Source organism: Triturus cristatus, chromosome 4_2 (assembly GCF_964204655.1).
Source record: "Triturus cristatus chromosome 4_2, aTriCri1.1, whole genome shotgun sequence".
NCBI lineage: Eukaryota > Metazoa > Chordata > Amphibia > Caudata > Salamandridae > Triturus > Triturus cristatus.
In genome coordinates, this window is record NC_140586.1 from 785571003 (window position 1) to 785594835 (window position 23833).

The window sequence follows — 23833 nt, forward strand, 5'->3', positions numbered from 1 at the left end:
TGTAGACCGGGCATGCATACGAGGGAGTAATATGAATTGTAACTGAATGTAGTGAAAATTACGCGAAGTAATCCACGCATATTTAAAACCCAACTGGTCTCTTCTCACTATGGTTGGATGTGAAAATACTGCTAAAAATAAGAGCCTGGGCCCATCACAACACAGGGCTGTGGTGCCGCTGCTCTCGCCCTTTGCTAATTACAGGGAGTATTGCATGAAGCGGCTCAAGCATTAAGGCAGCACGACATGGAACCAACCACAAGGTTAACCAGGATAATACTTATGTAGGTTTGTTGTGAAGATTCACAGTAAGAAGTGGTTTGCAGCTGGTTGAAAGAAGACCGTTCCAGCTGCCATTGAAAAGGATAAGTGGGGGTACGGGGTGGGGCGCACTCCTTTTTAGTAGCACAAAATTGTCTTGAAGTTTGTACATGGCTGAATATATTCATAGTGTTCTTTCTTGCACTGCAGGTGCCCTGGTGTGGGGTAGAGTGGGATCTTCACTGTACTGCCATCCTTGTGAGCAGTTTTGTAGCCGTAGCGTTTGGCAATGCAAAATCATGTTGAGCCATAGTCTGCAGTCTGAGCCAGCCATTGTATGTGTCAAATATAATTGCAGACCTAACCAGACCTCCAGGGGCATAGCATGAGTGACACTTGTGACCGAGTAGTACTATTGAAAAGAGCTGGTAAGTAGATTCTGGCTAGCCAGCTAAACTAAATTGGGTGCAGAGCCAAACTGCTTACTAATCTGCTTATGGCCACGCACCCATGCTAGTGACAAAACCCATACTTGTAAAATAACTCATAAGGCCGGTCATAAGCTTCTAAAATCGGGTCATTTATCCTATGCGGATATATTGGCATCGAGCACAACTCTATAAAAGGTTTTTACATTCATTCTTTTCTCTTCCTTAAAGTTGTGAGCAGCTTTTTCCATCTTCTAGACAGTTATGACAATCTGTCTTTTTCATTGAGAAATGAGCACTATTTTTAGAACTTTGTTCTCAGCCAGATGGTGTGCAGTTCACTTCCTCCTTTCTGCCCTTTACCTAGTTTCTAATGACTACATTAAATTTACATTAACATGTTCTTCTGGCTCTCCTCCCAATCCCTGTCCCCCTCCAACATCCTAAAGCTAGGTATGGACTGTATCAGGCTATTGAACAATAAAGTCATTCTTCATATAGTCTCACCCATTTGGAAATGTGCTTGTGTAGTCCTCTTCCCTCACTCCCCCCCCCCCCCCCCCCCCCCCCCCCAGCTGGTAAAAAAAAACTTAAGCAAATACTTCTATACTTTCCAACTAACTGCCAGTAACACATTTCCTGCACCCCACCAAGATTGTAGCTAGAGCAGTAAACTGCCCACTTTAGATCCCTCTCAAACCAACTCCATATGGCACAACAACCTACAAAGGGCACTGTTGGCAGTCCCAGAATATCTCTACTCGATTTTTAGCCCACGGTGGCTGAGCTGCATAGGTCCAGTTAAACCTCTCTGCAGGTTAGGTTGTTTATATTTGTTGGGAGTCTGCAACACTGCCTTAAAAGGACTAGTCTCTCCTATCTGAGCCATCTCAAATGGTTATGTTGGGCCCTTACAAATCGATTAAACAAGAGCACTTAAAGCATCATCTTCATGCTCAACAAAGTAATGTTTTCCTTGCACCCCTTCGTACAATTGGTCTAGTCCGTAGGAATTTCTTTGATTTCTCACACAAACACTTCTGTAAGTCTCAATTTTTGTAACTTTTTTTTTTTTTTTTTTTTTTACACCACCTCTAATGGCTTTTGGTCGTAGGACTGATTGCCTTCAGGATTGGGCCCTATTCACGAATGCGAGAGTTTGGGATTTAACCACGAACAATCCTTTAAATCTCAGATCCCAGCAATATCCGTCTCTTTATTACTTATTGAATTCACTTTTTGGACTTTCTGCCTTCTTCCAGTCAGAAAAAAGCATGGTTCATAATAACATCATGACTTGACTACAGTACCTTTTTGTATTGGGGCGTGCCCAAATACTGTTTATAGATGGAAAGTGGTTCAGAATGCAGCTGCCGGCTTTGTTCTGGGAGTACGTAAACACCATTGTATTTCTTCTGACTTTGTGACCTACATTGACTTCCCACCTCAAAAGGGTGTTATGTCATTGTATTAGCAGAGTAATAGATGTGATTTTACATGTCCTTGTTTTGCAGTCCAATTTAATAAAACTAAATTAAACCTAAAAGGGTGTTATGTAAGGTCTTGGTTTTAACTTGTAGAACCCTAAAGAGACAATGTCCGGGCTATTTGCAAAAGCTTATACAATCATACTGTCCTGGTAGAGTTTTAAGATCTAGGATTTCTCTTTGCTTTTCAAGTGAACGTTTGTAAACCTTACTCTAGAATCAAAGGAACAGTGCAAGCTGTTTCTCATTGATGTACTTCTATCTTCATCAAGGGCTGTCTTTCGAAAAATGGTAACAAAAGCTGCTTTTTGAGATTTAACAATCTGTTCATCCTTGCAGCTTTCCTAGTGCCAAGACTCCCTCTTTCGGGTAGATGTTGCACTTTAGTAAATTTTTATTTGTTTCCTTCAGTTAGCACTGGAGCTACACGTACACCAGTGAAAATTGTAGTAGAGATGGAGGGTCCAGCAAGTGTCTGGGCTCTTTGGTATGACAGAAGGGACCCCAGAGGCATAGGAAGCAGGTGCACATGTTCGTTGCTTACCCAGGAATCTTTCGATAACCGAAAACTGGAAGTCCAATTTGGAAGCACAGAAGGGAAATATCTTGCTTAAAAGTAAAGTTCTCTAGTGTTGGACTCCTAAATTAATCTGCAAAATCACTCTTGTGCTCAGACTGGGAATAGTTTCAACCACAGTGTAAATTGCTTTCTTGAACACGCAGGACTATGATTCGCAAATCATCCTTCTTTGAGGCCGAAATTGTAGGCAATGAAAAGACTGTTCTCTGAACACCATTCAACCAGACTAGACTCCCTTAGACTTCTGTAGCACATGTCTATAGGATATGTTGAAAGAATTTTGAGAAAGGGAGAGTAGGGAGTTATAGGACAAACTAACAAAAATGTAAATACTGGCTAACTGCAGGTATTGACTATTTCTCCAGCTGTGGGTTGATATTTCCTCATGCTTTAATCAAAGATGACAAATAACAGGATCTAGAAAACAGATCACCTTACACAAAGCAGTATCGATTACTACCTACACCACTGCACACTTTTTATTTTTTGTATGTCTAGGCCAAAGTGCTGTACCAAGGTGTGACTGATCTAATATGTTGCTTCCTTGCCGTTATTCATCAGATGTACAGCTTTGTACATGGCTGCTACCTCTCAGATGGAATCACTCTTTACAAAGGTGATCTTCCTGCTTTTGGGTCTCACACCATGATGTAGGTAATTCTTTTTATTAATTGTTGGATTTTCTAATTGGGCTTTTCAAAGGATAAAATCCTGAGTTTAATCCTCCAGGATTGTTGTTGCTAATATTTTTTTTGTTTGCTCTTAACGACATTTCCGCCAAACCGCAAAACGAGCCAAAAAACACTGAGATGGACATTTGACGCGTTTTGAATACACATGATGTATGGTTTTAATGTTTTGTGTTTAAATGTATTCTCATAGCAAAACCAAGATTCTCTTATTTGGAATGCTATCTTAACAAACCCACTCTCTCTTTGCTAGCTTAGTTAGGGTTTTTTTCTGCCTGATTTAAACCAGTCTGCCTATAAATGCTTTGATGGGTGGATTTAACCGGCTGAAGGCCTGCCTATCATACCTGGAAATACCAGCAAGACTAACTTGAATCGTTTAAGTCATGCTAGCTTCAAGCAAAGGTTGCTTTTAAGGCACTGGCTACTGACCTCTTGATTTTTGCACCAAACACAGCGGCTTACAAACCAGTGTTAAAAAAAAAAAAAAAGCTTTTTCCATCTATGCACTCAAGAGCTGGAACACCATCCCCTTGTCCATTAGGACTGCCCTAACACTGCTCCAAATTAGGAGAGTTGGCTTTTCTCTTGCAAGAACACTACATCACAATGTATTAGCAGTCCACGACGACTCTTCCTCTCCTGTTAAACATTGACTTGACGCTCCTCTTAAACAATGTACAGCCATCTGCTGCATTTTGGCTTGGTTCGAGAAATAGAAATACATGTACATCTCCATCCAGAGGGCATGCTCTCATTGATATTTTAAACATGGCTCCTGCTTTGTTCCAGGGTGCCCACCCCCGGGACATAGCTGTTTGCTGTGACTTGGCAGGAGCTTCACCACTCCCGTCAAGCCATGGCAAACAATCCGATTCCAGTAGCTCCCTATGTCTGAAAGCAGTGCTGGCTTCATCGGTAGGTGGGGAGCCAGCAGGGACCATGGGGGCCTTCAGGGTCCCCCCTCCTCCCCCAGTCCCAGTGGAGAGTGGGTGCCCTGCTCAGTGAAAGATGGGCAGGTCCCAGGTAATAGGGACTTCAGGGCCAAACTCAACAGGGGAGGGGCCCGTGTGGAGCTCCCCTCCCTAATCTCTAAATGGCCAGGCCCCAGGGCTAAAAGCTGCCCCTTTCCCTAATGAAGAAAAAAAACCTGGCTGGGGAAGTCACATGAGGCCTGCTCCCTTTCGCTGCCACTTTGTAAACGTGCCTCTTGCTGCACTACTTGTTGGAAGATTAAGTTATCTTGGGTGCTGAGGGTCCTTGGGAGCCAAGAAGCAGTTTTGTTCTATCCAGCAAGTCCCACACAGCGGGATTGCTAAGAGCTGGTCGGAGGCCCGTCCCCTTTTTCCACCACTCTGCAAATCCAATTACAAGTTAAACCATAGACTTTCACTTAAACAAAAGGTTACAGGGTGTTATTGTTACAAAATAGAATTAGAATAACCTTAGAATTTCACTGGAAAAACGAAGGTTGCAGGGACGTTCTAGTTGGGCTCAGATTTCACTCCTACAAAACCATAGAAATACAGCAGTTATAGTTACCTGAGCTAACTGGAACTTACACAGCTGCAATGCACTACTTATAACCCCACATAGTAAATCACTCATGGCAAAGTCCATGACCTCACTGACCTCACTAATGACATAATCCACAGAACCATTCGCACCCCATACAACCTCTGGTGTGCCCAGTCACACACCCAGTCACATAACCATTCACAGAGCCATACAAGTACTCGTATATCCACTTGCTCATCCACAGAGCTGCTTCCGAACCCACTCATACAGCCACTCACACAACCAATCACACTCACATAACCGCTTGCATACCCATTCACAAATCCATTCACAAATCCATATAAGTACTCACATACCTGCTCACTCACCCATACAGCTGTCCACACAGACATACTCTCCAATACAGCCCTAACAGACCAACTCCCTTAACCAGCCACTCATTCACCCACTCAGCACACTGTCACTCACGCACCATACAGTCACTCACGCACCTATACAGACACACACCTACTACTTTTAACATCTGCGTGTATCACTCATTAGTGGTACACCTAATATACTAATTCAACTTTTGTAGTAGCATAGTGTGTTTAACACTCCTACATAAATTCTTAGACACTTACACTCACAGGGTGATGTCATCCGTGATGTCACTGGCATGTCATGAGTGATGTAATGTGAGGTCATAAGCAGTGCTTTGCAGGGGCATAAGTTATTTAGCTCAGTTAACTAGAACTGTTGAATTTCTGTGGTTTTGTACGAGTGAAATCTGAGCCTTACTAGCAAGTCTCTGTAACCTTTGCTTTTTGTCCAGTGAATTTTTAAGTTTAAAAAAAAAAAAATCTATTTCCTAACTAACATCCCTGTAACTTTTTTTTTTTTTAAGCGACTATATAGATAATTCACCTTTACAATGCCTTCCCTTCTTTGCTGCCAGAGACTGCTTAGATATTCCTTGTATTTGTTAGATGGTGGGATGCTCTCATGTTGCAGCTGTGACATCAAGCTACCATTCAAAGCAGGGGGGTGAATGAAGATTGGGCTCCTTGAAGATAAAAAATATGAAAGATTTGGACGTCTTGACAGTATCAAGACTCTTTAAAAAATAAATAAAAATAATATCTATTCACTTAAACCATAGGTTTCAGGTATGTTATTAGGAATTATTGTGAGAAGTTGGCCTGGCATATGCTGGTCACTAGTTAAAGTGGCCACCTTGCACCAGTCCAATTCGACTCTTATGGTAGATAGGTTTAAGACAACCTTTTTAAAGAAAGCTATCCTAGTGGTAGCTGTGGAGAGCAGCCTTCAGGTTAAGTCTCGGAGGAATGTAAAGCAGCTTGTTTTACCTTATAATCTCTTGAATTACCAAATGAAAGGACACCACACAGGTGTGTGTATATATATATGTATTTATTTCTAGACACTACTGATCTCTTTGAGATTAGAAGTAAGGAACATATGCACAAATCAATGTTTCACAACAAATTAAGCCCTTGCATGGCTAGGGGCGTACCAGACCATATATTAAAAAAGAGGTTTAGGAATGTCGACTTGCAAGGGGACAATGCCTAGGGCCTTAATCGCTGGGGCCTCACTAATCCACCCAAGGCAGGTAAGTAAAGGACCCACACGAGACGCGTGCAGTGTGAGAACATAGCTGCAGAGCAAGTCGCGGTTGGATTCTTAAAGTTTTAGGGTACTTCGGGAGAGTCTACAAGCAAGCCACTTACAAGGTAAGTACTTCGAGGGCTAACACCCACAGGAGCACCAGAGTGCACGAGTTACCTCACCCAGGGAAGCCGGGTGTATAGGTGTCTTTTGGTGTCGGGTCGCGGCGTCATTTTCAATGGAAGCCGAAGATTTGCTGCTTGTGAAGACTGGAGAAGTGTCTGGTGGAATCCAAGCCTGGATTCAGAAGAAGGAAGACCTGAAAGCAGAAGGGACAGTGTTCAATCATTTGCCAGTGACCCGGGGCCAGGAAGATGGATGCCCACGGTAGTCTGGTGATTCACGGGTGTCTTGACTCTTCAGCCATGAGGTCCAGGAGGCGTTGATGACGACCAGGAGCTGGATTCGGAGTGTCCCACGAAGTCTGCAGCTTACTGATGTGTCGGCAACCGGATTGAAGCCAACGAGCCTTGGCAACAGCAAGTCTCGTGGAATGTGAAGGTCAGCGGTGCAGACCAGCAAGGGCTGAGGGACTCACCCAGCGAGGGTAAGTCAGGGCAGGCCTGTAGCAACCAGGGGAGCCTTTTGGTTTGAGTCTTCCGGGGACCCACAAGCTAGCCGGCAAGGGATCGCGAAGACTCCTTGTGAGGATTCACTTCACAGGAGTCCACAGTCACTCGTGACGAGGTAGGCCTCTGATTTTCGAGGGAAATCCTGCTGGAGGCTTGGACCGCACGTGGTCAAATGCACAAGTTCGTAGAACGTCGTGAAGGAGTTGCACTCGACAATAGTGCACGGTACGCGGGTATTGCTGTTCCTCGTCACTCATGGGTTCCACTCGCCTCAGGTTTGCTGGGGACTCACAATGGGGCTGCAGGGACTTCGGACTCCGGCGGGAGCGGGAAAGTTTGCGACCGTTGGTTCAAAGTTTTGGTGCCTGCCAAGTATTTCAGTCACCCCTTGACTCCAAGGGAGATTCTTCAGTCTTCCAAAGGTAGTGGACCGTCGAAGGCCCAGGATTCTTCTTGTAGAGCGTCGTCAAGGGATCTCTAGTTTCCAATGGCAAGGTTTCCCCATCGTATACTAAAGGAAAGGGAGGGACTAGCTCTATGACCACTCCTCTGGGAGGGTCAGGGGAGTGGGTGGTTTCACCCACTTCCCTTTGTCCAGTTTCGCGCCAGAGCAGGGGCAGGTAGCCCCTGAACCAGTTTGAGCTGGCATATGCACAGAGGAGCCTACTGCTCCCCCAGTGCAGGACTTCAAATCACTCTAGGTGTGCACCCACCCAGCCCCAATACACTAAATCCTGTCTGGAAGGTGGTGACACCTCCCTGTGACAGGATGCCTATTGTTGGGCCTCCTCCACTGCGCGTTTCAGTCAGCAGCAGGAGGGCAGCCCAGTGTCTGTGCTGGTGGCATCCATTTTGTGATGCCAGGCTCTTTGAGGTTTCTACCATGTTTCCACAGTAGGTACAGGTCTCCCTCTAGAAGGGTGGGATCATACTCCCACACCAGTTACTGGTGTGGGGGGTATGATTCCAAGGCGTTTGACACCAAACACGACATATTTTGATGCAGCCATCCCAAAGTTAGCATTTACCGCTAGGTTATAATGCACTTCAGAGTATATGGTTTAACCGCATCCACAAACAGCCACAGAGAATAGACTCTGAGGGCTGCAGAGGGGCCCTGCTCAGGCAGAGGCACCCCCTCACATGGAAAACCAAGCACCCTGCCCTCAGGATTGATAGGGCCTGCCTTAGGGGTGACTGATAGGTTTATATGTGTGTAAGGTGAGATATAGGGAACCTATACCTCCGTGAGGAGTTTAACACTACCTCACCCAGGCTGCAGTAGCAGGCCTGTGGTGTCGGATTTAGTCTGCTTCCCAGGGGTGACCGAAGACATGCTTCAGCCCCTGGTAGGCCTGTGAAGTACCTATGCCTTGGGTACCTAAGGTACCATATACTAGGGGCTCATAAGGTACCACAGTATCCAATCACTAGTGCATCTAATATGCACTCCAAGTTGTTTAGAGAGCACAGAGACTGATGCCCTGATTAGCAGGGACCCAGCCAGACTATAGCCAGAAACCAGTGTAAACATCAGAAAAAAAGTGGGGGCAACATAAGTGCAGATCCTACTCTTCTACAATTGGCATTTAAAAAAACCTTAGAAATTCTCGGAAAAAAACATGGGTTTCAGGGGCGTTTTAGTTAGCTGGACATTTCCCTTGTACAAATCCATTGAAATTCCCCTGTTATAGTTAGTTCAGTTAACTATAACTCGCGCCCCCGCAATGCACTGCTGATGACGTCACATATTACATCACTCATGACCTAATTTTTATTATCCCCATGGACCCCATCCCCCGGGGCTTATAAAAAACATTGGGGACCGTGGGGGGGAGGAGGAGATCAAACGCCCCCACGGTCCCAGCTGGCTCCCAGTGTCCTTCGGGAGCTGTTATTGCTGTTCCACATGGGGAGCTGCTGACATGCAGCTCCCCGTGTGGAAAAGCAATATGGTTTGGATTTTGAAAGGGAGAGCAGGTTTCCCTGCTCCTTTCAAAATCCAAAATAAGCTTGCTATGGGAGAGCGGGAGACTCCTGCCTTCTCATACCAAAGAGTGTCCAGGGGGCACCCCAGGACACCTCGAGGGCTCCAGGAGGGGGGGGGGCACGCAGCCCCTCTCCCTCAATAAATTAAGCCCCAGGGCTTGGGGGGGCCGTTCAGCACCCCACCCATTTATTTTGTAGCCCGGGGGGTGGTAGCAGTCCCCGGGGTTGGGGGCACCCCCTGTGCCCCTAATTAAAGTTTACGTTTTTTTCCGCCGGGGGCTTTTTTTTTCTTTTTTCTTTTACGGCTGGATCCGCGCACCCAGCACGCATTTTGCCGTTTAAAAAAAAAAAGTGGGAGGGGGGGGGGTCCAGGTCTAGAGGGTCAGAGGATTTCTACCCTGCCCCCTTTATATGTTTCTCACACTTATTCCCCTTACTTCAGCCTTGCTTCTACCGAGGCACAAAATGGCTGCCAACAGTTCCTGGTTTCGAATGTTGACAACCACTTGACAGCCACTTAGCATTTACCGCGTGATCGAGAGGGTGCACATAGGGTGCGCGGAGCCTCCGAGGCCGTAGATATATATATGTACTTTTAACTGTAACTTTCTCAGGAGCTACTCCACAGATTAACACCATTTAAACAAAAGGCACGAGTCTGAACTGAGGACTACCTCTTTGCCAAATTTAGTGTAATTCCGTTCAGCAGTTCGGGCTGTAGCTGCAGCTAAAGGTCCTATGGGAAAATGCATGGGGAGAACGCTTTTTGGGACCCCCCTTTTTTGTCGGCCCCCACTTGACTAATCACCCCCGAGACTTTCAGGATGCGACCGGAGCTGGTGAAAAGTTTGGAAAATTTCGCGAAGATTCGTCAAACGGCGCCAGACTTATTGGGAATAGAATGTTGCAGATTTCCTATGGAAAATAGGTCCTAACTACCTACTGGCGACCGCCAGTGGGTAATATATACATATTCGGTTATGTACAGCCTCTAATTGTACAGTGGCGTTCTATGGCTGTGAATGGTGGCACATGGTAGATTCTGCACTACAATGTTTTGAGGGACTGTCTGACCTTTTTGTAATTCTTGGTGGCTATGGATTGGGGCAACTAACGTTTGCTGAGTTGGTATTGTAGCTGGCCCCTAGTGAAACTGGTGAGTGAATTGAGCGTTGGAGGCAAGATTGCAGTGTTAAATGCATGGCTGATCTGTTTATCATTTCAGTGTGGCTCTGCTGAATATATGGCCCCTGAAGTGGTTGAAGTGTTTACAGACGAAGCTACTTTTTATGACAAGCGGTGCGACCTCTGGAGCTTAGGAGTGATTCTGTACATCATGCTTAGTGGATATCCTCCTTTTGTTGGAAACTGTGGGACCGACTGTGGCTGGGACAGAGGTGAAGTCTGCAGAACTTGCCAGGTAATTTCTACAGATTTTCAGCAGGAGGATTTAAAATGTCACTGTAGTTTCAAAATAGTGACTCTAAAATCAGTTCCATGATCTAATCCTGAGCGTCCGCTTTGACTCCACTCTCAAAATGCATTGGGATGTTATTGTAATTGAATGACTGTGCCTAAGGTTCTGCATGATAAGGGATTGAAGCAGGACAATCTGGATTGAAAAGTTCATTCCCCTCCGGAGTTGTGGTGACCTAAGCATTACCATGATTCATATCCAGTGCAGTAATGTGCCTCCTAACAATACTGTGCACTGTACAGAAGCCCCCATTGCCAAATACTGTTTTATATTTAGTCCTAGCAATTTTATAGCCCTCAAACATAAGGTAAAGTGTAATAAAAACTGACGGGAGTTCTGTCCTAAGTGCTGATCGTTGGACATGTATTGTACAAGTAAGTTTTCAATTCACCCTGAATTGGAGGACGTCTGCAGTTTTTTCAGTGGCTAATGTCTTAAAAGAAGCAAACCTTTCATACTGAACTAAGTTCATACACAAGAACGGGTTTGCTTGCTACTCTATTGCTTTGTAATATATTTTCAAACTGAGTTGGGATAGTCACACAGACTAGGCTTCTTATGGTAAATGATGAGTAAAATAAACGTGGGTTGGTGTATCACTCAGACTAATTTCCGTTTCCAGCTCTTCAGAACTGTAGGCTTAAATGTCTGAAGGCTAAACTATTCCAACACTTAAAGATGGAGGGGAAACTGTTGGGGGTAATCAAATTATGCAAAATAGTGCTTGACATGGTGGAAGAGTATTTTTCTCATCTTTTGCGCCTTGCTAAGTCACACTGGCATTGTATGAGTTTTGGACCATGAGTACTTTCCCTGAGGAAGTAGAAAAGATGTCTCTCCTTATGCCATTGTCGCTTTTGGGTTAAATTGGGGTTCTAGGTTAGAGAATCCAACTCCTCACTCTGACAGCTGTGCATTGTTGAGCCTCAAGTTACTGAAATTCTATGACCTGGTAGATTAGTTGACCCAAAGAAGTTACAGCTGTCCTTCCGTCCTGTCCCTGGCTGTGTATAGGAAGTTTTTACATGAAGGTCGCTGTATGATTTATTGGAATTAAGTGTGGTAAAACATTGGCTGCAGCTTTCCATTGGCATCCTGAATAATACAAAAAGTTCTGAGAAGACCTGATTTAATCACACTTAAGATGTACCGCCCGGTCAAGTCTTAACAAATTTCTCCACTGGTCAGATTTGACTCTGGTGTCCGGCTTGGCTGGGGCTGCTCTGTCTCGTCTGTTAAAAGATGAAGCTGTGTAAGCAGCCACACTAGGTGCTCCCTGTATCCAACTGCTTTACACTGAACAGCTGCCATCAAAGAGGGTCTGAACCACATAGTATCCTTCAATAATTATCAAAACAAAGATTAGTCTGCCTCTTTGACAACATGTCTGGTATCTGTGCCACTTTTGAGGTTTTAGTTTCAAAGCTTGATCTGACTGTGTTTAAGGCAGCATTCTACACATCCTATCCCAGCATCCCTATTATGTCGCATGTGTCTGATTTCTCCCCCCCCCCCCCTCCCCCCCTTGCTCAGTCCTTCTGGAAAGTAACGCAATGCATTTTAAGACTTAACTTCTCCTATGACTTACACTGCATGTAAAATCTAAAGCGCTGGCACATAAAATGTCTGTGCATAAAGCACAAGGCAGAGCTAGCACTTCATCAGAATCATCACTATACAAAATCCAGGACATCATCTTTGTGAATGCTTAGTTTGTATCGCTTTATGCCGTTGTAATGTTTTTACTGTCCTTATTTAATAATTTACTTGAACATTCTGCCTCTTGTATCTCTGCAATTGGTGCCTCTGTTTGTCATACCCACCCAACACCTATTCCTACTTTGTTTGAGACAGAGCAAACTGTTTGAAAGCATCCAGGGAGGCAAGTATGAGTTCCCTGACAGAGATTGGGCTGGTATTTCTAGCGGTGCTAAAGATTTGATCTCCAAGCTCTTGGTCCGGGAGGCAAATGAAAGACTAAGTGCCGCTCAGGTGCTCCTGCATCCGTGGACAAGAGGGGTGAGTAGCCTATGACTTCCTAAGCTCCTAGCGTATATATATTTTGTTGTCATTGTCACATTTGTCTTAACAGGTGTGGAATAAACTTGTTTGAGAATACCATGATTGAGAAAGGAGCATGTGGTGTGACCATTTCTGTTTAACTGTAGTGGGCCAATCTCCAGGTATCGCTGGGAAAAAGATTGATTCTTCGATCTTAGTTGTTTAAACATTGAACTAATTAAACACCCACTCCCCACCCACCATGATTTCTTGAAATTCTGCTTGTAGTCTTGTGCTACTGGCATTCCCAAATGTTTGGTATCTTTGAAATCTAGGTAAGCATTGCCTACCAAAATATGAAAATGTGTATATGCATATTCACTCTGCCATGTATTAAAACTGTGGGGATAAAGATATATATTTTTCAGTTCTCCTTTAGTTTCCATGAATTTTCTACGCTGAAAATTAAAACGTCACAAATTGGATTTGTGCATTTCTTAAATGTGACACTACTTTGGTATGTTTAGAATGCCGGCAGCAGTTGCTTGCAGAAAATGATAGAATCATAGCAGGTAAAGAATCCCTCACTGTGGAAGGTTAAGATGATCCTGAAGTGGATTAAGTCAATGACTCCAGCAGTAGTCTTACAAATAGCACCACTGACCGTGTCCCAGAAATAGAGATGGAAGAGCTGCATCCTCTGAAACCAGCCAAGAAGATAGAACTAGAGTTGAAACTAAGTGTATGAATAGGCTCCTGACACTGAATGACTCAGATGCTGAGTCCTATGACCTCAGGAAGTACACTCCGATTGAGGGCTTTGGACTCCACTCTAAGGAATACAGGACCAGGTTCAGGGATACTTGAAAAACCCAGTCAGACCTGGGTAGATTTTGTGTACTTTTCACTGTAAAAACACTAGGTGGGTAGTTGAAAAGTAACAATGTGCACAACTATGGTGGGCTTAATAATTTAATCATGGAAGAGCATCTGTTGAATAATTGTGTTCCTGAGACATTGCATCAGAACCTGGTAGACCTAGACCCACTTTCTTAAGAATTTGGGAACGAGGCAGGCCACTGGGTCAAGACAATGGTGACCAAACCACCACTGGTGGGGGTGACTAAAAGAAAAGGTGTTTTTGAACCCCTGCATCTCAGAGGGTGAGGTAGATGTAGCTGCCCTGGCTGTCTGGCCCAGTAAGCTGGAGAAGTACAGACCACAGCCACATAAAAATGGGGATCAGAGTTGACACACTGAGGCATACAGGTGTAAGTGTCACTATGGCGACTTAGAAACTGATCTCCCCAGGACAATACATGACTGAGACCTTCAGTCCTCAGTGCTGATAATCAGGCTAAGGTACATACCATGGCGATGCTATCCTTAAAGTGGGTAGGGGTTACTGGTCAAAGGTGGTTGTTGTAGGTAGCTGGCTCTGTACATACTAAAAGTAAGGAGGGGGCATGGCCAGAATGGAGGTTGGTTAAGGTGTCCGGGACCTAGTATCACAGCATACTCCCACGAATCGCCACAGATTGTGTAACTGGCCGGTCCGACACAGTACTAGCGGGGGTGCACCTGGAGCGGTTTGGAAGCGCTTGAGCTCGACTGATGTCAGCTGAGGGAGCTGACAGACCATGGCCTAGTCAGCCGGGACGTGGCGGTTTGTGGCACAGGAGCGTGAGTCCGGATGGAGCGAAGTCTGCCTCCTCGCATCTAGTTGCCGACGCCGAAGAGGTTAGCCACGTGTCTGTGGAGTGCGGGAAGGAGTGGAAGTCTGGGCCAGATCAAAAGCCCTAGCATGCAGTCCCTGACGTAGACTCCCAAAGCCGAGAAACAGAGCTGGGTCCGGCATTGGACAGGGACCAATGACCGTCCTGTGCGGCCTGGAGCGGATTGCAGCGAGATGAAGTGCTCGCCTCACGGGACACACTTGGCAGCGGGGAGTGTGGTGCACAGGCGGAAGGGATATTAAGCCCCAGCGGGGGTCAGGCCCCAATAGCCATGGAACAGCAGAGGCACCGCTAACCTGCGCACGACAGTGAGGTGCCGCTGACACTGGTCGTCAGTCCTGGTGCTCACGGACACGGAAAAGTAGCAGATTGTTGAAGGGTCCCTAAAGTGAAGCGACTGTGTGGGCCCTGTTTTATCTCATCATCAAATCTTTATTCGATTATTACATCATAAAAGACACTACAACAAAGAGAAGGAAAATAAAAAAGAATTCAAATTAAAAAGAGAAGACACAAGTTTAAAGTCCTTATATGTATTAAATATCTCTAACTGGGTCCAGCTCAAGAGAACACTACTAAAACAGAAATGGACCAGCATAACAGTCTTCCCATAACATAATAAAAATGATGAGAACTAAAAAACAAACGGGGCCGCTTATACAATTAAATATCAAGAGTGGAAAGTTCTGGAGGAATAATCCTCTTCGCGATGGATCTGCGTATGGCCCATGACAGCTAAGAAATTTGGCCATTGCGATGACTATATCCTCTCGAGTGTTAGTTCTCAAGATACGCAAAGCTATTTTATGCGATTTAGTACCTAGGTTAGAACATATCGGCTTAAGCCATTTGTGCCTAGGATGAACAAAGGCAGGACACACAAACAGAACGTGAGTGGTTGACTCTTCCTGTGTTATACAAGTAGGACAGAACCTGTCATAACCACCCTTCCATTTGTACCTATAAGAATTGAGAGGGAGGGTCCCCACTCTAAATTGATATAGTTTGCGATCATCTGGTCTGGAAATAAAATTCCAGTAAGGTTAGAAACTACTTGTATACGCGTGATCCATAAAAAGGCCAGATAGTGAACTGCTATTTGTCACTGACAATAATTTCCTGAACCTGGATTCCCAATATAGGGCTTTGAAATCTAATTTGTTAGGAAATTGGTTGCCCCTAGGATCTAACCACAGGTGGCCCAACCCCATAGCATACAGACCACTTTTAATATGTTGGAGCCAGACTATTCTCCTGTGCTTATCTAGGTCCTTAATGTGCCAGATTGCATTAGCATAAGATAGTAGCTCAGGTGTAGTCCACAACCTTCTCCAATAGGAGAGAGGTCTAAATCCAGCGTCGTCGTCGAACGCCCTACAGCCCAAGTCTAACAAAGGCTGAATGGGTGTTGACTGGGGGAGGGCGGTCAATGAGCGCAAAAACTTGTTTTGGGCAATGACTGGGGGGGGAACAAGTTATCAAAGCCCCACATCACCGCCCCGTATATAATTGAAGCTCTTATTTTCCCTTTATACAGGGCAATGGCAGGCCCCACCGGTTTTGTGTACGAAGCTCTATGTTCTTTCAGTAAGGCACCAGCTAATTGATTGTTTGAGTACAAGTAATTCTATTTGTGACATCCGGGTCAACCTTCTGCCCATGGTGATCGCCAAGTATGTAAATGTGTCAGTTTGTTCTAGGGGTATATCATTCATTGACACTTTACTCTTAATTTTGTTTTTGTGCAGCACCATGTAATTAGTCTTATCAACATTAATAACCAGATTGTGATTGTTGCAAAAGACCATAAATCTGTCTAAGGCCCGCTGCAAACCTGATTGTGTTTTAGACCATATAAGCGTATTGTCTGCAAACATGAGGAGTGGGACCTTAGAGCCATCTAATGAAGGAGTGTCGGTTGGGTAATTTGCAAAGTAAGAAATAACCCGGTTTATAAACCAGGAAAACAGTGTGGGTGCTAAAACGCACCCCTGCCTTACGACCCTATTAACAGGGAATTTGTCAGTTAACTCACCCTGTTGTCCCCATCTAACTTGTGCGTAGTTGGGGGTGTGGAGTTTGACAATAAGGGATAGGAGCGCCAAAGGCATACCTGCCTCCTTGAGAGAATCCCACAACTTGCTACGGGGGACTAAATCCAAAGCGGATTTTAAATCTACAAAAGCTGCAAACAGCCCCCCAATTCCCCCCCGATAAAATGACCGTTCTTCAATAAATCATTGTAAACCTAAATACCTGGTCAATCGTGCTTACATGTGACCGAAAGCCAGCTTGATAAATAGATAGTACCTGAAACTCATCAATCCATTCATTAACTCTAAATAATATAGTTCTAGCCACAATTTTTTGTAGAGTCAATTAGACTGATAGGTCTATAATTACAGGGACAAGAGCGATCTCTCTTTTTAAAAATAGGGATAATTTCCACACCTTGCCAAGAGACAGGCAATGGTGCACCCCGTGCCAAGGCATTTATCAAAATGAGAATATAATTAGCCCAGTTTTTTAAAAATCTGATTTAAAAAGATTTGTAGGAATACAATCCGGTCCGGGTGCCCGGCCTACCGGTGCTGCTTCTATGGCTGCCTCGATCTCCTCCAGGCTGAAGGTTAAAACCTCCGTAGTTGCTATTTCATTGTAGCCAGACACAGGGGCTAAGGGGCATGTGAACTGGGCTTGATAGTGAGAAACCCATTTATCAGGAGGGACATTATTATGGGGAGTAGGCTCAGACGCCCCACTACCCCAGTTTATTAAATGCCAACATTTCAACCAGTGCTTCTCTTGGGAAGCTTTGGTTAACTCCTCCCATCTATCCTCATCAAACCTCTGCTTTGCCTTAAAGAGCACCCTTTTGTACATAACCCTAGCTGTTTTAATCGCCTGAATGTCATTTAATTTAATCGCTAGGGAAAGTAGTTTGAAAGCTGCTGAGCAATCTTGGTCGTACCATTTGGCTGATTTAGATAAGGTAGGTCTGTTTTCCTTCCTTTTAGTAGTCTGTAATTATTTCAATTTGACAAAAAGAGCCTCATGTTCTCCCATTAAACACTGAGGAGGTTCTTCTAGGAAATTAAAAACTGAGAGGGTCAGAAGTGTTTCCTCAAGAGTCTTTCGAAGCAGACTTTGGGTACTTTTTTCTTTTCAGTTATTAGAGCCCACTTCAATCGACGAAGATCACTTGTTAGCACAATATCTCCTTCCAGCATTTCCCAAGGAGGACTAATACTCAGATGGCTTCATTACTAACCTCATAGATGGAGGATCATGGTCACTTTCTGGTCTATTGATCACTACCATATCCAGCAAAGTAGACCATAGATCCAAACTAACAAATATAATCAATCCTGCTGCCACTCTTCCCATTGGAGAAGGTGTTACTACCATTACTATTTGATAAAGTTCTCCTATTTGCGGCTCTCAAGCCCCACCCCAAAGAAAAACTTTTGAGTTGGAGGGCCGCCTCAGTCCACTTTTTAATAGGAGCTATGGACAGAGATGGAACACCCCAGTTAGAATCCTCTTCTGCACTAAGATTACCATCTTCGAACCCTAGGGGCTCAAAAGTACAGTTGAAATCACCCATAATCACCAGTGGTTTGGGGTCTACTAACTCGTTAATGAAAGAGTCCAAGTGCTGAATAATAGGAAATGATCTACCCCCCACTAGCCCTTGCGAATAGATGTTAATTAAAATAAAAGCTAGCTCACCTTCCCTCGTTACTTTTAAGGCCATAGTGTCCCCATCATCCATGGGCATTTCCCTAATATGAAGGGATAAGTGCTGCCCGACCCAGATTAAAAACCCCCCACTAGGTCGGCCTTTCCCTTTAGTGGTAGCCACTTTCCCATAAGCCAGATAGCCCGGGCGATGATAATGGTCATCGACCAAGTCTCTTGTAGCACAATAAAATCATGGCTGTCCACCAAATTCGACCAGTCAGTAGATTGAAGTTTGGAGGACAATCCGGCAACTTTCCAGGACATCAGAGAAAGATTTGCACGGAGTGTATTCTCATTGAAATCCTGTGTTTCCATAGCAGAAGGAGTCAGCTGTACTCTTAATAATTTAGATCCTTGATCAAATTTTAGGGCTCTTGGGGAAAATATCTGACTATGGCCCTTTCCACACTCCTCGATGGAGTCCATGACAGGAGGGGTACATTGTGATGGTCAATCGCAAGCATCTAAGTCAGATAGTGGTGCGAACCCATTATAAACAGGGGCCTCAAATAGTCTAGGGGCTGGTCTCAAATTTGCACTCAGTGGTCCACACCCCATAGTGAAGTTCCGAGAATAAGATAATTGAGGGCCTTGCTTGTAAAAACACCCAAGTGGTAAGACCGCTATTGAGTCGTCATTAGGCCTTAATGGCCCACTCAAGATATCCAGTATTACTCTGGGAGACTTATCAAAATTGACTATCACGCAGTCACCCTTCAGTTCCTTCCTTAGGGGGCCTACCCACAAAGTGCGTCTGGCCATGTTCATATGATTAAGGATATCTTCAACCCAAAATCCGTCTCCCTTTAATTTAGAGTGAAGCCAGTGTCTGGTTTTGGAAAGAAGTTGCCCAGTGGGTTCAAGGTGTCTATTCTGACTCTGGGGCACATTGCTCAAAATAACCACAAAGGGTGCTGCAGCCGGCGGTAGCTGGAGGGATCTACTATCCATCCAAGGTCCTCGTTTACCCCTATCCGTATGAGCTTGTGTGGGGGTTCTTACCCTAATTTGGGGATTACTATTTGAACCACTTCTGCTGTCATGTGTTTGACAATTAATCTTATTAACTGCGGTTGATTTGAGCTCCACGAGGGAGCACATAGATGTTTGTGCAAATTCACATGACGCGTTACCCTGGTCGACCAAATTCCTAGGAGCCGGAGAAGGCCTGTTAATTAAAACTGGGGGCTTGACGATGCCCTCCCCCCTTCTTCTTGGATCCCTAGCAGGTGATCTTAAGGGGTCTATTGTGGTCTGGGATAGAGGAATACTATCATACCTATCATTACTAAGATTAGTAAGGGTCTGTAAAGTGGCCTGTTGGCCGTCTTTGACAAAGGAGTCCTTGTTTTCAGGGTTAGCTATCTTAGAAAACTGAATTAGGTTTTCCTCTATTTTGTTCAATCTATAGATAATAGGGGTTAATAAAGTAGACCTAAGATTCTCTACTCTACGCCACAGATCTTCTCCACCTAGAAGGCTAAAAATCTCCAATAACTGGAGAGGTCGGATCGGGAATTATAGTAGAGGGGAGGACCTGTCCGTTACCCGGATTTAGTGTCTCAGCATTCGCTTGGGTGTTAAGCCTCGGGACTTTAGCAACAGAGGGTCTTTGTGAGCCACCACCCCTCTTCCTTTTAACTGTAGTATCAGAAATCACATCGGAGGGCTTGGTCTTATTAGCGGCGGCAGCTCTGGCAGGGGCTCTTTTCTTTTAACTATGAACCACTACCTGCACAGGAGAGGGAGGGTTTGAGGGGTTCTCCTCTACCTCACTAATGCTGTGAAATTGGGTGCCCGATGTTTCAATAACCTCGATCTGCAAAGCATGTGAGGAAACCTGGTCGGGGGAGTGTGATGCAGCTAGTGGACCCAGGGAAGATCTCTTGTTCAGCAAAGGTTCCAGAGATAGCAGTCGCTCTGTGATAGCAATCTCTTTCTCCAGCACTGAGGTTGCTCTTATAATAAATTGGTCGAGGGTACCCACCACCCCTCCCCCCGAAGACGGAGCAACCTTTTTGGTATCCCTCTTAATCATTATATAACAGATCTCTGCAAAAGCAAAATACAATGAAATAGAGAAACAATGAATACAAAAATAATGGAACAATATGCGGATAATGACTTTCAGCTAATAGGGACACCACCGGGTCACCGCGCCGGCGTTGGAGTGGTGGCCCAAACCGACCTCCTTCGGCCTCTGGCGGGCTCAGACGGGCCTGTGCTTGGCCCGAGGCGCGCCCGCTCCCCCGGCACAGGTGAGGGAAATAAAAGTAACCAAGGAGGATCCTGGGACTTCGAGTCCCGCGTAACACTCGGCAAGGTCCAACAGCCGCTCAAGGGCGAAGCGGCTCCTGTTTTATCTAATAAGTGGATAGCGGTCTCTACTCCTTGGTGCGCTTCGATATGAGCCCTCCAGCGGTGGACTGGGATCACCTGCGGGGGGTGCCCTCTGAGACCACGCACTGGGCAAGACTCAACCTACTGGGTCCCCTGCATATATATTGTACACTGAGCCACGGAGGGGCCTTGACAGGAGGATGGCAGTCGCTCAAGTCTAAAGCAAGCTGATTCCTGACTTGCTTGCTATTGGTGAACACTTGCGTGGAGCCCCCATTCATAGCGCCTGTTTGGCAGCGGCGAAGCGATGCGGACGTGCCTGGTGCCCTAGGGATCCCTATGGAGAGACCCCGGCTCAAACTAGTCCCGCGACACCTGAAGCTCTACCACCCGATTGCTGATCTGTATTACTCTTGCCTATCATTGGGGAGTGGCGGCCAAATTGCACGTGGCAGCTTAGCCATCTTGGGTGTTCTTGGGATTGCCCTGACCCGGTTGCAAGCTACCGCCCGGCTAAAGAACATCTCTGTAAAGGAGATGCTGCTGAAACAGCCCACACAAGGGGCAACTGCAGGCCCATCCCAGGACTGGAAGGGCCAGAAGGCTGGGCAAGACTGCACTGATGCTCCGGCCACGAAAGCCTTCATGACCGCGTTCACATCTCTGTGAAGACCTTCAGGAACTGAGGGCAGCTCTCTGCCAACCTAAAAGAGCTGAAACGTGATGTGGAATAGCTGGGTGATCATGTTGGAGCCTTAAAAGAACATGAGACTTGATGGGATGAACAGCTAAAAATGATGCAGCAGGAGCTCATTCGCCTCAGACCAACACATAGCCCAAGCGGAGGACTTGGAAAACCGGTCCTGCCTGAATGTCTGCATTGGAGGGGTACCAACAAACGCAGAAGGTGTGGACATTGGAGCGTTTGTGCTGGCCCTATTTCGACATGTACTGGGTGAAGAGCATACCGCAGACATTCAGACTAGCACAGGGTGGGTAGCTCATCGCACCCCTTTCCTCTCAAAACCCCACCCCCCCAACCCCACTGCCGTCCCCGCGAAATTTTGGTGTGTACACGACTTCCAACTAAAAGAGCAGATTATCAGGCGAGTAAGACATGCACCCGGTCAAGTTTTGTGGGAACTCACCAGCCTTTTTCCAGGATATTTCTGCCACCACCCTCTACAAAAGATGTGAATTTCGGCCTATCACGGCACATCTCCAAGAGAAGGGGGTATCATACTCTTGGTTATCCATTTCGGATTATCTTCTGCTATGATGGAAAGATTAGACGGATTCGCTCATTGCAGGAAGCATGGGAGGTCCTAGGGTTTGCAATCCCTATGTCAAATAGCAAGTCACCTGAGAGAACAAAATGCACACAGCCTCGATGGCAAACAATTGGAAAACTCTGTTCATCCCATAAACCAATACAGAAATTATGGCGAAGGAGAGGGAAGCAATAATAAACTCACTTGCTAGCAGGCTTCTCCCACCTGAACAGTTCTACACTAAAACAGGGAGTCCACTTGCTTGGTGGGGCCGGGAGATATCTCCATTGCTGATCCTGCACTTGAAAGGAATCCCGACATCAACCGATTGTAAGTTGAGGGCTCGATGTTGCCGAACCGTCCACTGCCGACCCACCCCAGTGGGCTTTTCTGCCTAGACAAACTGTCTTTATTGTTAATCACTGTTTCCTCTGGGATGTTTGTTTGGGGCTCTCTTGTGTTCTTCTTTTTTTTTTTTTTTTTCTTTTTTTGGCACTATATGTTCTGTCCTGCACCGGTCAGACGAGGCATCTGCTCTGCACAAGCAATTTGTCTTTGTGCCCATTCATATCTCACTAATACTTTCAGAACATGCACTACACCGCTAATACACCCTAATGCAGTATGGGCAAAGATCTCAAGACTGTCTTAATGCGCGTGGGCTCAACCACCCAGTAAAGCGCACAGCAATACTTTCCCTGTAAGAACTCTGGGAGGGGGGGGCGCATTTGCCTGTTGCAAGAGACTCCTCCTTTGTCAAGCGACACCGCGATCTCTGCACTTCCCCCATCAATATTGGTCTTCTAGCTCCGCTATAAGAATGGTATTGATATCCTCCTTGGTGCAAAATTTGAGGGCGAAGTTCTCAACACTCTGAGGTGAAGAGCCGCTTGTTAGCGCCTTGAATTCATTGGGGCTCAACACACTTCACCCTAGTCTATCTACAGAGCTATCTATAGAGCTATATCCCAAACACCCCGCAAGAACCCTTCATTGTTAGAGCCCTCACAGAAGTTTTGGCATCCCCAGATGCTGCAATTTTGGTGGGAGGATTTTAATTTAGTGATGGATAATACACTAGATTGCTCCGGCCAGTGATGCGGGCAAGCTGGGGCATTCTTGACTGAGGGAAGGTGGTGGCTTGGAGAATGGTTTGCATGATATCTGGCACTAGCTACACTCTGACGCAAGACTGTACATATTATTCTGCAGCACACAAAACATACTTGCGACTAGCCGGGGGGGGGGGGGTCAATGCTGTTGACGCCAGGCAGAGGGAAGTGTCCCTAGAGCCAAGATCCTGCTCAAACCACGTAAGATCATGGTCACTATGCAGATAGACGGTGGCCGGCCTGGCTCCTCCAGATGGCACTGCAGGGATAGCCTTCTGTAATGCCTTAAAGTTCTGCTAGACATGCTTGTGAAGCTCTCTGAATATCTGTAGCAAAACAGGAAAACACCTGCTTGGCAGCAATATGGAAAACGTTGAAACTGGTAATGAGGGGGTAATTTATTGCAGTATTGGAGTCGGAAATCCGTGAACGTCTGGGGGAAAAACAGCAGTCCTTAGAGCAAGAAGTTAGGGAGATTGAGTCTATACACAAACGCATGGGAGCCCTGAGGGTATAGAGAGAACTGGAAAATAAACTGCTCCTCCTAAAATACCTGGACAGGGCAGAATACGCCCTCCTCATGCTCCAGGACAAATTCTTCCTGGGTAGCGACATATATGGAAAATGCTTGCCCAAAGGCTTCGGGCCAATACAATGGCTGCTGCAATTGCCTCCATAAAGCGGCCTTCTGGCGAGGAGGTATATGCAGCTTCTCAAATAGTTGAGACCTTCAAAACCTTCTATCAGACCTTATATGCCAAAGACTTCTCTTGGCACCATGAGACCCTTGCCTACCTTGAGTTGAGCACGGTCCCTCTCCTTCCGTACGCTATTGCAGCCCAACTTGATAGCCTAATACGAGCTGAGGAAGTTATCTTGGCGATTGCGCACCTGAGGGAGAGTGGTGTTATTTTATTAGTAAATGGTTTATGTAAGGATTGTGTTTTTTTTGTTTTT

The 23833-nt window shown here is 45.6% G+C and overlaps 1 protein-coding gene across 6 annotated transcripts in view; it reads left to right on the forward strand.

Annotated features, from left to right (window-relative positions):
• The window catches only part of MKNK1 (MAPK interacting serine/threonine kinase 1), a 183061-nt gene that overhangs the window by 150729 nt on the left and 8499 nt on the right, over nucleotides 1-23833 (forward strand). For all 6 annotated transcript variants that reach the window (XM_085602715.1, XM_085602720.1, XM_085602717.1 and 3 more), the window contains 2 exons: nucleotides 10421-10615; nucleotides 12527-12691. In XM_085602715.1, the coding sequence (XP_085458841.1) occupies nucleotides 10421-10615; nucleotides 12527-12691 (360 nt within the window). The remainder of the gene's footprint in view (nucleotides 1-10420; nucleotides 10616-12526; nucleotides 12692-23833) is intronic.